The sequence below is a fragment of the Bos indicus x Bos taurus genome, chromosome 9 (genome assembly GCF_003369695.1).
Source record: "Bos indicus x Bos taurus breed Angus x Brahman F1 hybrid chromosome 9, Bos_hybrid_MaternalHap_v2.0, whole genome shotgun sequence".
In the NCBI taxonomy this organism is placed as follows: Eukaryota; Metazoa; Chordata; class Mammalia; order Artiodactyla; family Bovidae; genus Bos; species Bos indicus x Bos taurus.
The window spans coordinates 25587318-25600321 of NC_040084.1; the positions used below are offsets into that span (position 1 = coordinate 25587318).

At 38.7% G+C, this 13004-nt stretch overlaps 1 protein-coding gene across 5 annotated transcripts in view; it reads right to left on the reverse strand.

The window, feature by feature from the left end:
• The window catches only part of NCOA7 (nuclear receptor coactivator 7), a 161732-nt gene that overhangs the window by 122466 nt on the left and 26262 nt on the right, over positions 1-13004 (reverse strand). For 4 of the 5 annotated variants that reach the window (XM_027551062.1, XM_027551064.1, XM_027551063.1 and 1 more), the window contains exon 2: positions 12301-12411. The exons of the other annotated variant lie outside the window; for it this stretch is intronic. In XM_027551062.1, coding sequence (XP_027406863.1) covers positions 12301-12350 — 50 coding nt within the window. In that variant the 5' untranslated portion in view covers positions 12351-12411. The remainder of the gene's footprint in view (positions 1-12300; positions 12412-13004) is intronic. 5 annotated transcript variants of the gene reach the window in all.

The window sequence follows — 13004 nt, forward strand, 5'->3', positions numbered from 1 at the left end:
ACTCAGATAATATGGAAACCAAATTCAAAGTAGACAAAGATTTTCCTATGTGTTAAAAATAAACAGGAAGAAGATTACATAGATTAGGTTTATAACTCAACCAGCTTTATAATTTTAAGTTTTCAATGACCTGTTAAGACAGTGCAAATTGCACTTAAAGGTAAATATGTATGTTTATAACTAATTCTTTTATTTTAAAAATCCATATACTCTCAGAAAAATTATGTTTTCATATACCTAATGTGTACATATTGCACACTTTTCCATTTAAAACACATCTACTCTTATAAAAGAAAAATATCTTGAAATCCTGATTATAGAAGCTCAGATTTATGGTTAAAAGAAATTAAATTTCTCTCATTATCTAGTGAAAGCAGTTGATTTAGCAAAGTAAAACGAAATACCTCCCACTTAAAAAAAATGATGGAGCCATTGAAATGGAGATGGCTCATTCCCCAATGACCTCACCAGCATCTGCTTCAATTACCTTCTGAAAATGAAATAACCAAATTACTGTTCAGCTTTCTGCTGTGCTAACAAAATTAACCTGAAATATCAAAATTCACCTGCTTTAAATTATACATTACACAACTTCTAAACCAAAACCTCTTCAAATGGTGAAGAACACGCACCAAGGTTGTCATAATCAACAGTAACATTCTCACATGCACAGGAAAAATTAATGGAAAGATTAACAACTTAAAGCATCCACGACAGAAATTGGATTCAAATCATGCCACCTATTCAAAAGCAGGATCAATCCATTTTGAAACTAGTCCTCTTTATACAACAGATGTGCTCTTGGACATGTGTGTATAAACTGTATTTAAATGCCGTAGAGTGATTTAGAAATAGAATTAGGGTTCATGGTTGTTTTTCTAAGTATAGCAAAGAATATTTTAAGCATGAATAACTGGCCTCTAATTAACTGTTTCCTACGTTCCCAGGTTCATATTTTGGCTATCTAGTTTGTCAAGTATTCCATAAGTACATTGATAAATACTACTTTTAAATTTTGATGCAATCCATAGCCTCGTTTTCTGGTTCCTCTATATGCACATCACACTCTCAGTTCATACCTAAAGAAACTCTATTTCAAAACTAGAAAGCTACATTTCTCATTTTAGTACATGATATACCCACCTCAAAGTCACCTTTACACGGTTCAAGTGAAATCAACTGCACGGGTCTAGTAACAGAACCATTAAGAAAAGCCCTCCTTCATGTTTGCCACCACCTTCTGCCTCAGCAGGTGCTAGACCAGGTCTTGCTTTGGGAAGAGATCCAGGAGGTTCCCCAATTCAACTAGCATCTTCCTTTCTCATCCCTGGGACACTCTGATTCAGGCTCCATGGTGCTGACTCATCTGTCTGCTTTATTTGGTGCCGAGTCACATTTGCAAACCATAGGCCACCTTATGTCTTGCTCAGTCTCTTTAAATCTGGCCCATTATCCTTTTCAATACTGTTTTCATTTACATGTGAGAAGCAAAAAGCTAAAACAAGTAGGCAGGCCCAGCTCATGTTCGCTGGTATAACACAAAAATGGGTACAGAAAAAAAAAATGGGACATTAACCATTTTGCTTATGCAAACTTTATTTAAAATGGTACATGAAGGGAGAGGGAAGTAAAAATGCATGAACAGGGGCATTCCTGCTGGCTCAGTGATAAAGAATCTGCCTGCTAATGCAGGAGACAAGGGTTGATGATCCCTGGTCCGGGAAGATCCCACCTGCTGCAAAGCAACTAAGCCCATGAGCCACAACTTCTGAGCCTGTGCTCTGGAGCCCAGGAGCCCCAGCTGTTAAGCTCATGTGCCCTAGAGCCCAAGGTCTGCAACGAGGGAAGCCACTGCAACTGGAGAGAAGCCTCTGCTCACTACAACTAGAGAAAGCCCACCCAGCAACGGAGACCCAGCACAGCCAAAAGAGAAATAAAGTACTTAATTTTAAAAGTTTTTGAAAAAAATGTATGAACACGTACATGTCCTGTGGCACAAGCACCAGGTCACTGCCTCTACAACAAAAGTAACCAAGCTGGGAGACTTTCACCTGTGAGGGCTGCCAACTCTGAATCAAGAGAAATCATAGGGGAATCCTTGCTATACGCCCCAAATATAGAGGAAGTTCAGGAGATTGCTGACTTTTTCATTGGTATGTAGGGACTTGCAAAGTTTCCTTGAAAGCACAGAGATTTCCTAGCTCGTTCCAAAATTCCTAGTAATTCCTTTACAGTGGAAAGCAGAAAACATCAGTTTTAATTAATTACTGTATCATTTAGATCAGTGAGTCCTACTTATCTTTATATGGGTAACTGATAAGGTTCTATAAAACTCAATTCAACGTAGTTTAATGAAGAATGCAATGTAATAATTAAGAACATAGTCTGTGAGGTCAGGCATACCTGGGCTGTGTCCCAGATCTGCTATCTCATCATTAGGTGACCCTGGGTCAATTACATAACATCTGTGATACAGTTCAGCATCTTTGACTGTAATTACGATACTAACAGAGCAATTATGAGACTAGATGAGTACACAAATCAGTCTCTGTTCTGTAGTACATGTTGGTCATCATTCACAGTGAATGACTGTTAGGAGTAGGACATGAACCTACACCCTGTGAGGAATACAAAAATGAAAAAGAACTGACAATAAATAACACAAGCAAATAGGGCAGAGAAGATGAGAGTGCTACTGGGTGTATCCAAAGACGAATGGTGTTCAGGGCCCCAGCAGCCTAGCAATGCCTTGGGTCAAGGAGCAAGGGAGGGCACATCTAGTTATGTGTGTGGGTGGTGGTGAAGGATTAGATGAAACAGGAAACGCCTCAAGGAGATAATTAAAGATGGGGTTGCCAGAGTGATGGGTTTGACGTCACTGTAAATAAAAAGTGGATCATAAAGAGCAGTTCTTTGCACAATGAAAGCAGAGGCCTGAGGAGGCAAAGAGTAAGAAATGTACAGAAAATCAAAATAAGAGATTCAGACAGAAAGATAGGAATGAGCCATTTTGTTCAGAACCTCAAATTCAAGAGAAGACTGGGGATTGGGAAGTGACATATCTGAAGTGGGCCTCAGAGAGACTAACCTGGGACGGTGTGTGGGAGGGTATGCAATCAGCATCTGACTTATGAGTTAGAGGGGGTGAAGACTGTAGAAATTTGCAGACAGGAATTTGAGGGGGGAAAGAAAGGAAAACTTCTACCAAAATCAATGACAGCTGGATTACAAGCAAAAGTGGTGAACTTCCTGAGCTGCGAGCACAAAGCATTTTCTAGTTCAGAACTCAATGTTCTCTTGTGGAAGAGTTGTCATACCAACAACAACTTGTTGTTGTTCAGTCACTCAGTCATGTCCGACTCTTTGCGACCCCATGGACTGCAGCACACCAGGCTTCCCTGTCCTGCACCAATTCCCAGACCAACAGCAAGGAAAGGTTTCAAATGCATGTGACAAAAGTCTCTGGAGCCAGTAGTGACAAGTTTAAGTCCAAACCCAGGAGTCAGTTCAGCTGAAGTCTTTCTTGACTGTCAGCACCAACAGGCAAGAAGGGGGGCAGCTTAAATCATTTACTTTTCACGTGCTTTGGTCTTTCTGTATCTTGGAGTCCTGTCTTGGGTCTTTCACTGAGACCCATGACTAGAGCCTGGACAAGTTTCAAGGGATAGATAAACTCCCTGAAATATACACAAAATTCATGCCTATATATTATATTTATTCTTTCTCTTTCTCAATCTTTCATTTATTCATGTATTCCTTACTTAGGCAGTATAGATTTATATTAAAATTCATTTGTGCTTATTTTTCAATAGAGCTTATTCCAAAGACTTCATGTATTTTAATTCAGTCAATCCTCTCAACAATCTTAAAAAATAGGTAACTACTATTATTACTCTCATTTAAGAGAAAAGAAAACTATACAACCCCACAGCTAGTGGTCTTACAGAGAGGAAATAACCCACAGGAGGCCCCAGAGCAGAAGCTGCATAAGCTTAGTTTCATCAGGTAGTTTTGCTGAATTTCAGTTTCCTTGGGTCTCACTCCAGAATCTGGGACAATCCCTGGGACAGCAAGGGAATTTCAGGTTAAACAGGGACAAGCTTGTCACTTATCCTTAAAATTGGTTAGACCCATTACACTGCACTGCGGGAAAGCACATTTATATCATCACAAGCATTTTATGTACAGCTCTCTTTGAAAGTGACAGTGAAAGGGAAAGTCGCTCAGTCGTGTCCGACTCTGCGACCTCATGGAATAGTCTATGGAGTTCTCCAGGCCAGTATACTGGAGTGGGTAGCCGTTCCCTTCTCCAGGAGATCCTCCCAACCCAAGGATAGAACCCAGGTCTCCCGCATTGCAGGCAGATTCTTTACCAGCTGAGCCACCAGGGAAGCCCAAATTGGTTAGAACCATTACACTGCAGTGGGAAAGCACATTTATATCATCACAAGCATTTTATGTACAGCTGTCTTTGAACAATCGCTTAATGTGTGTTAGAGCAAAGAAATTTGTTTTTCGGGGAGGAAAAATAACTTCACTGCCAGTATACCAACCACTGAAGAATTTTCTAAATCAATGAGTCATTGTTCAATATGGTACACAATAAAAAAAAATATTTATATTGAGATTCAATATAAACATCCTTATAAATATTTAAAACAAGATTTTCATGAAATAATATTTATTATAACTACATATAACACACACTGATTATTTTCTATTCAGTCTAGCTCAGTCCTAACTGATCTTTTCTATTCCATTCCATTAAAACAATGCTGGTTCCTATCTACTAAACTGATTTCATGATGCCCAACAGGTTGGTAACCTACAGCTTGAAAAGCAGTATTCTTCAATTAAATCAAGTCATTCTGCCTGTTCTTTAAAAATGAAGCAAAAGCTCGAGTCTGCTACTAGCTAAATGTTTATATGCCTTTTTTTTAATCTTTGAAAAAAAAAGTTAATGATTTCCTGAAAGCATTAGCAGATCAAACTCAACCATGGCTGTTTTTCCCAGTAATGAATGACAAGCAATATGTAAATATTCCCTTAAGAGCCACTTGCTCTGAATTCAAATCAAGAAAGTAGGAAACATGAGCCTTAAACAACACTACAGCTCACACAAGAATTTAACTGGTAATTAGGAATATTTTCAAATAAGACAGATGCAGCTTTTTCACAGGAAATGATTTGGAAGGATTCTTAATTTTTTAAGGTTAGTAAAATTCTGAATACTGAAAAATGTAAGGTGATAAAAAATTAAGACACACAAACCATTTGTATCCTACATTAAAGAAGCTGTTTTAAATGAATATTCTCAGTCTGTTGATGGGTCAAAAAATACTTAACATGTCACTGACTCAATGGACATGAGTTTGAGCAAGCTCGGGGAGATGGCAAAGGACAGGGAGACCTGGAGTGTTGCAGTCCATGGGGTTGCAGAGTTGGACACAACTGAGCAACTGAACAACATATGTCAACCAATATTTAAGAAGGCATAAGGAAGGAAGAAGGAACTACTGCTGAGTCCCTTCCCTCCAGATGGTCCATCTAGGGGGAGAAAGACTGTAAACACATAAACACAAATAGGAGCTAAGAACATCACACACGGGAGTGTTCTTGCGTAGGGCTATGGATCACTACAGCATGTGTCCCCAGCAGCCCTCTAGGATGGTTCTTAGAAGCTGAAATCAGATACAGTTTCCAGTGAAGTCAAAGAGGATATCCTACTTTCAAATCTATATACAACTTTTCCTACTTTTCCTACAGTATGTTCTAATATGTTCTAATCCCCTCTCAGACAATGTAAAAATGAACACTTAATGCAATTTAAACTGAAACAACACAGAATGAAGAAAAACAATCAGAGATACAGATGAAGCAGACTGGGATACAGGGTCCAGACCATCCATTTAAAGGCTCAGTGATTGGAGGCAAGTTATTTAACCTTCAAATGATTGCTTCATCATCTGCATTTCTATCTACTCATACAATCATGGTAAGAGTGAAGTGAGGAACGCACCTGAAAGCACTTTATAAAGCACCACAATGCTATTAGTATTAACTTCTATTAGAATCAGTAGGCATAGTAAAACTGAAAAGATAGTAACCAAATATTCAGAAGGTTTAGAGTTAACACATACCAAGCACTCAAAATGGATCTGTTCGCTTTTCATACCCTAGCTCAAGTAAGGCCTGCAATATGATAATATCTGAATCCAACACCTGGTAATAATAAGGTTGTCCCTCAAATCTGGGACATACTAAGGTTCTTCTCTAATGGCCAGCAGGAAAAAACAACCTAGAGACTGTTAATTAAAGGAAGGGCAAGAGTTCGTGTCACCCCACCCCACCCATGTGGTATATGCATTCTTAGTCCGGCTGTACCACAGAGAGACGGCTCTTTCCTAAGGTTCAGAGTGCTTCTGTGGGAGCAGGGAGCACTCCCTGGGTGGTCAGCAGTGCTGCAGGTCAACCAGCCAGACCCACCCAGGTGATGCCTTCCACTGAATCTTAGACTCTGAACTTGACCAGGAAGGCAAGCTGAGATCGTCTGTCCAAATGTAGCTCTGCATTCTTTCCTATTATGCGCAACTACTTTTTTTAGACACGGTGCAATTCTAGGGTATAAACGGGATCACTGTAATGCACACACCTGGCTTTCACAGGTTGGGTATACAGACTGTATGTTCCATATTGCCTTGGTTGGTTAATACTCTGACATTAACTGTATTATACAGATGGATAAAGTAGATCCCAGGTGGTGCTGGATCCCACCTGACAATGCAGGAGACACAAGAGACACAGGTTCAATCCCTGGGTTTGGAAGATCCCCTAGAGGAGGGCATGGCAACCCACTCCAGTATTCTTCCCTGGATTAATCCCATGGACAGAGGAGCCTGGTGGGCTACAGTTCATGGGGTCGCCAGAGTTGGACTTGACTGAGTGACTGAGCACACAGCAGAAAATAAATAAGATATGGATTATGGGATGTCTTCAAGTTATAAACAAGTTGTTTTTCAAAAAGTTCACTTATAATGCAGATTTTTAGAATCCATGATGTATTTCTGCATATTAATTTACAGTGGCATAAATTAATGTTAAGCTGCCACGACTGCCCACAGAAATCTACTCAGCCCATAATGTAAGTGGCAGCAGGTCAGGTACCTGTGTTCTGTGGGTGCCATTCTGCCACCAAGGTGCCACACAGCCCTGGGCAGCCCTGTTAAGGACAAAATCAGGCTCAAATGCTGCCTCACCCGCCTGCCATGTAATCTCACTGAAGCTATTCAAACCCTTTGAGTCTAAATTTCCACAGCAGTCAAATCATATCTGGGGATGAACCACATACACAAAGAGCACAAAAGGAGCCTACACAAAAGTCACTGAAAGGACACTAAATTCTGCAAGGGCCAAATAATGTCAAAATGAGTGTGAAAGAAGGGAGCCCTGTGGCATGATTGGGGAAAAAAAAAATACAAAATACCTGCCTTCTAACCATGAGAGGAAGAAAGAGGGAGCAGAGTCCATAAGGAATAATGATCACCCTGGAGATAGTACAGAAAGTATAATTTCCTTTAATAATGCAGTTTTTCGTTTGATTTCAAGACTTATCGAGCATCACAGAATACTCACATATATAATATATGACTTGTGTATATACAAATTATTTGGAAAAGTGTGGGAAAATGTCTCATGAATCACGTGATCATGAATAAAAAATTAGAACAAAATACTGAAGAGGCTGAGAAACCAAGTGCACCAGAGCCGGGAGATTCTGAAAGCTCCTTGGGGCTCATCCAGAACACAGTTATCGAGTAGTGATGCTGATTCATGCTTCCATTTAGAGCTGCTGCTGCTGCTAAGTCGCTTCAGTCGTGTCCGACTCTGTGCGACCTCATAGACGGCAGCCCACCAGGCTCCTCTGTCACTGGGATTCTCCAGGCAAGAATACTGGAGTGGGTTGCCATTTCCTTCTCCAATGCATGAAAGTGAAAAGTGAAAGTGAAGTCGCTCAGTCGTGTCCGACTCTTAGCGACCCCATGGACTGCAGCCTACCAGGCTCCTCCATCCATGGGAATTTCCAGGCAAGAGTACTGGAGTGGGTTGCCATTGCTTTCTCCTCCATTTAGAGCTATGCAGCATATTTCAAGATAAAGAAAAGGAAGGATTGGGTGATCCTCAAGTAACTAGTTTCAACCTTAAACTATTAAAATGGGGTCTTTTAAATTTAACTTTGCTTTGATGTTAATTTCAGAAAGAAAGAGAACCATAAACAAAGGGGGTGGGTAAAGGATTACTGACTAAATACAATCAAACAATGTTTATGAAATCACAAGGTAAAATAGTGTACCAAAAAACAGAGACTATTTAACTACTCAGAAGGGTAAAGGGATGGAGACGAGAGTTTAAAAGCAAGTTTTAGGATTTCTGATACATATTGTGGTAGCAGGCAGAAATCAGGGCAGATCTTGCTTTTGCTCTCCTCTGCACACTAGCAGTGGAGAAGGCACTCCAGGCAACCCACTCCAGTACTCTTTGCCTGGAAAACCCCAAGGGTGGAGGTACCTGGTAGGCTACAGTCCATGGGGTTGCAAAGAGTCGGACATGACTGAGCGACTTCACTTTCACTAGTAGATGTTTGTGTAAGGTGGTGTGGCCACATCACTGCGGCTGTACCCTTGGCCTGACTATCTGATCGTCCCTAGAGATCTTGCTTGGAGCACCTGTAAATACATACGCTGGAGCAAACTGCCTTAGGTGGTCAGAAACTTGCTTTCAAGCAGATCCTGTTGGTAATTTCACTTTGCAGAATTCTACGGTTTGTCAGAGGCAGTTGAAAAGATTTCTGATTCTGGCTGCCTCTTTCCTGATAATAAAGTTTTCAGGTTTCTGCTTGTTTATTTGCTGTTTGCTTTTAAAGCTTGGCCATTTAGGGCTACAACAGCATCATAATAGCTAAAATGCAGGTTGAAACAGTTTAAACTGTTCCCTCTTTCATTTCCTAATAACTCATCACAGTGATTTACTATTTAATAGTACCACTGACTGTTGGCCTTGTTCTGTTATTTCTATGCCTCTAGGATCACACCCCATTTTTGAATGTTTTTCTTTTCCACTGTTAGAATACTCTGCACAAGAGGTCAAGATAAGCGTGACAATTAACTTTTGCATTTCTGAGTTGAAAAATACTAGGCTGTTCTTCCAGAAATTCTCAGTTTAAGGGGCTCCCCTCCCCCTGCATCTTAGGAACAACACACTGTTGACCCTGAGCAGGTTGTTCATGAACCACAGCCACCTTTACTGTTGATATCAGTTTGCATGCAGCCTGAGCAGGCGCTACAGCTTGTGGAATCACTATTTACAGCATCCCTAGGCAAAAGGAAAAAAAGAATCTTGACCTAAAGTAACATCTTACATAAAAATTAACTCAAGATGGATAGCCAACTTAAGTATGAAACATAATACTATAAAATGTTTGGGAAAAAAATGAAAGAAAATCTTCAGGACCCAGGACTGAGCAAAGACTTGTTAGACTTAATGCCAAAAGCACAATCCATAAAAGGAAAACCTAGTAAATTGAATCATTAAAGTTAAAATTGACAACTTCTGCTTTGCAAAAGGCTCTGTTAAGAAGCTGAAAGGAAAAGCCACACACTGAAAGAAAATACTGGCAAACTATTTATCAAAGGACTAGTATCTAGAAAGTATAAAGAACTCGCAGCACTAAACAATAAGAAAACAATCCAGTTAGAATATAGACAAAAGAGAGGAAAAGACATTGTGCTGAAGAAGATGGACAGACGGCTAAAAAACACATGAAAAGACATTGTATCTCATTAGTCATTAAAGAAACACAAATTAAAATCACAATGAGCTATCACTACATACCTCTCAGAATGGTTCAAATAAAAAAAGAGTGAGAATACCAAATGCTGATGAGGATGCCAAGAAACTGGATCATTTATACACTGCAGATAGGAAGGAATGGAAAATGGTATAGCCACTCTGAAAAAGGAGTATGATAATTTCTTATAAAATTAAATGTACTTATAATTTGACTCAGCCACTCCACTGAGCATTCATTTCAAATACATTAAAACTGATACTCACAAAAAGAATTTTTTTTGCACAAATGATCCTAGCTTTATTTGTAATAGTTCCAAACTAGAAACAACCCCAATACTACTCAGCAATAAAAAGGAAAAATTATTACATAATTTTTACATAATACAATTATTACATAATACAAGCAACATCTTGGGCAGATCTCAAGTGCTGTGATCTGAATGTTTGTGTATCCCCAAAATTCATATGTTGAAACCTAATGCCCAATGTGATGGTATTTATTAGGGGATAAAGGCCTTCTGGATGTGACCAGGTCATGACGGCAGAACTCTCATGAACTGGTGTCCTTATACAAGAAGCCTGAGAAAGCTCCTTGCCTCTTACCACATGGAAATCACAGTGAGAAGACAGACATGATGGCTCCCTGATCTTGGACTTCCAGCCTCCCGAACTGTGAGAAACAATTTTTGCTGTTTATAAGCCATTCAGTCTGTGGTATTTTGTTACAGCAGTACAAATAGACTAAGATATCAAGGGGATTGAACTGCGTGAAAAGAAAACAATCTCAGAAGGTTAGCTACTGTATGAGTCCATTCATATAATATTTTTGAAATGACAAATTATAGAGATGGAGAACAGCAGTGGTTGTCAGGAGTGATGGGCAGAAGGAAGAAGGTGAATATGGCTTCCAAAGGGTAGCACACGAAATCTTCTTGACGGAACTGTTCTGTATCTTGATTGTGATGGTGGCCGCACAAATCTACATGTAATAAAACCGAACAGGACTAAAACATGCACACGCACCCATACACAAATGAATGCTTGTAAACCTTTGTGAAATCTGAATAAGGTTAGAAGATTGTATCAATGTCAATTTCCTAGTTGTGACATTTATCATACAATAGTCTTGTAAGGCGGGAAACTGAATGAAGGGTATAAGATATCATTCTATTATTTTTTAGAGCTACATGTGGATCTAAAATTATCTCAAACATTTAAAAAAATCACTATATTGTTGTGTTTATTCTAAGTGTCCTATCTTTCTATGGTTCTTTCTTCCCTAAATAACCCTGATACTCTCCGGGGTCCTAACAGTGGAAAACAATGCACTAAAATTGGTAGGTTAATTCTTGCTTTCCGAAAATTCTTATTCATGGTTTAGTATTACTAACTGAAATATGTCCCTTGAATATAAACCTATATTTGAATACTGACTCTAACACTACATGAAATGGACAAAATACTTATTTTCTGAGTTACCTCATTAATAAATGGGGGTAAAACCTATTTCATACTTCTATTGTGAAGCTACATAAAACAGTAAGTAAAGTACTTGGCACAGAGTAGTTCCGTAAATGCTCATTCCCTTCATTTTCCCATTAACAATCTATCCAGACATAAAAATATCAACAAAAAGTTTGGCTTTCAGTTTCCAAGACATTTGTTTGGAAAACAGGAAATGCATCTTCAACAAGCACGCTGGAGTTGGGGATGTGATGAAGCTGAATTGGTTAAGAAATATTTCAGTTTAGGAGATTATAATCATCATTTTAAAGCCATGTTCTCACTCTGAGCTTGAAAACAGTCCAACCATCAGAATGGTTTATGAACGTTCTAGTGTACCCTTCATGTTATTATGAACAGTGACTGGCTGCCATACAGATGTCTCAATCTATCAATAGTGACCAATCATACAGCAGATTGTTTCCATTCAGATACCAACATATGTGTATACGCTGGATGAGTTCAAGCTTTAAAAATGACAGGGACTACAATGATATAATTTCATCCATTCCATTTACCTACAAACATACTTTTTAGTAATAAACACCCCACAAGGTAATAAACTTTAAATATGACATAGGTTTTTAGTTATAGCTCAACCAATGAAGCTAAAGAGCAATAGGAACTAAGTACTTAGGATTTAAAATTCAATGCAGCTTGCTAAACACAGGATTCTGAGCAGTCTGCAACGCAATGCATACAGACGGCTAGACTCTCTGAGCAGCACTGGCCTGAGAGAATTGTCAAAGATAGAAAGAGAAGAACCATATGTTATTTCTCTAGTAAAAATAATAAAAAGATGAAACAAAGTCCATCTAATTGTTCCTGGTTACGTGCTCTCTTTAGAAACAGTCATTAAAAAAAAAAAAGCCAAATGTCCTTAATACTTAAGGACAAAGTCCCCTCAAACATTTTTCAATACTGGTATAAATTTGCCAAACAAATGCTTACCGAGCAAAATAACTTTGTTTCCGTTCCTTCTTCTCTTCCTTGGTATCCATAATATGCGATCAAAAGTGCAAAGTATTTGCAAAATTCCTTTTTAATCAATGAGTCATAACCCTGGTTAAAAAAAAAAAACAAACAAAACAGAGTGACTGTAAATTAAGAAGTTCATTAATGGCCAATATGAAGAAAGAAGCAAAATAGAGCTACATGGCCCCAACAAATGGAAGCTAAACTTTAACCAGTGAGTACAGTCACATGAGTCATATATGAAATACAAGTGCCCCTGCAGGAAGTGGGGGGCAGGACACTATAATTAGAATGGAGGTGTTAAAACAAAATGAAAAGTAGCTGAAAAAATAAATTGAAGTATTTTTCTCATAATTAACAACTATTTCAAAGTGTGCTAAAGCAAAAATTGCTGACTTTGGAAGATTTTAGGCTGGCTATGCAGAAGCTAATTTTTTAAAAAAATCTTTGAATTCATAATCACTATTTTCAAGCCATTAATGATGAATATGTCTCATCCACAATGATGAAAAAAAAAACGATCACTTGGGTGTTTTACAAGAATGTTCTTCCTTTAAAAGTAAAAATAACATCAGTGTTCTATTTTGGAAACATGCCAGCAAGTATCAATACATCTCACTCGAGTGAATGTGGAAATGAAAGCACAAAGCCTGGGGAAGCTATCCCTCAGAAAGGTTTTA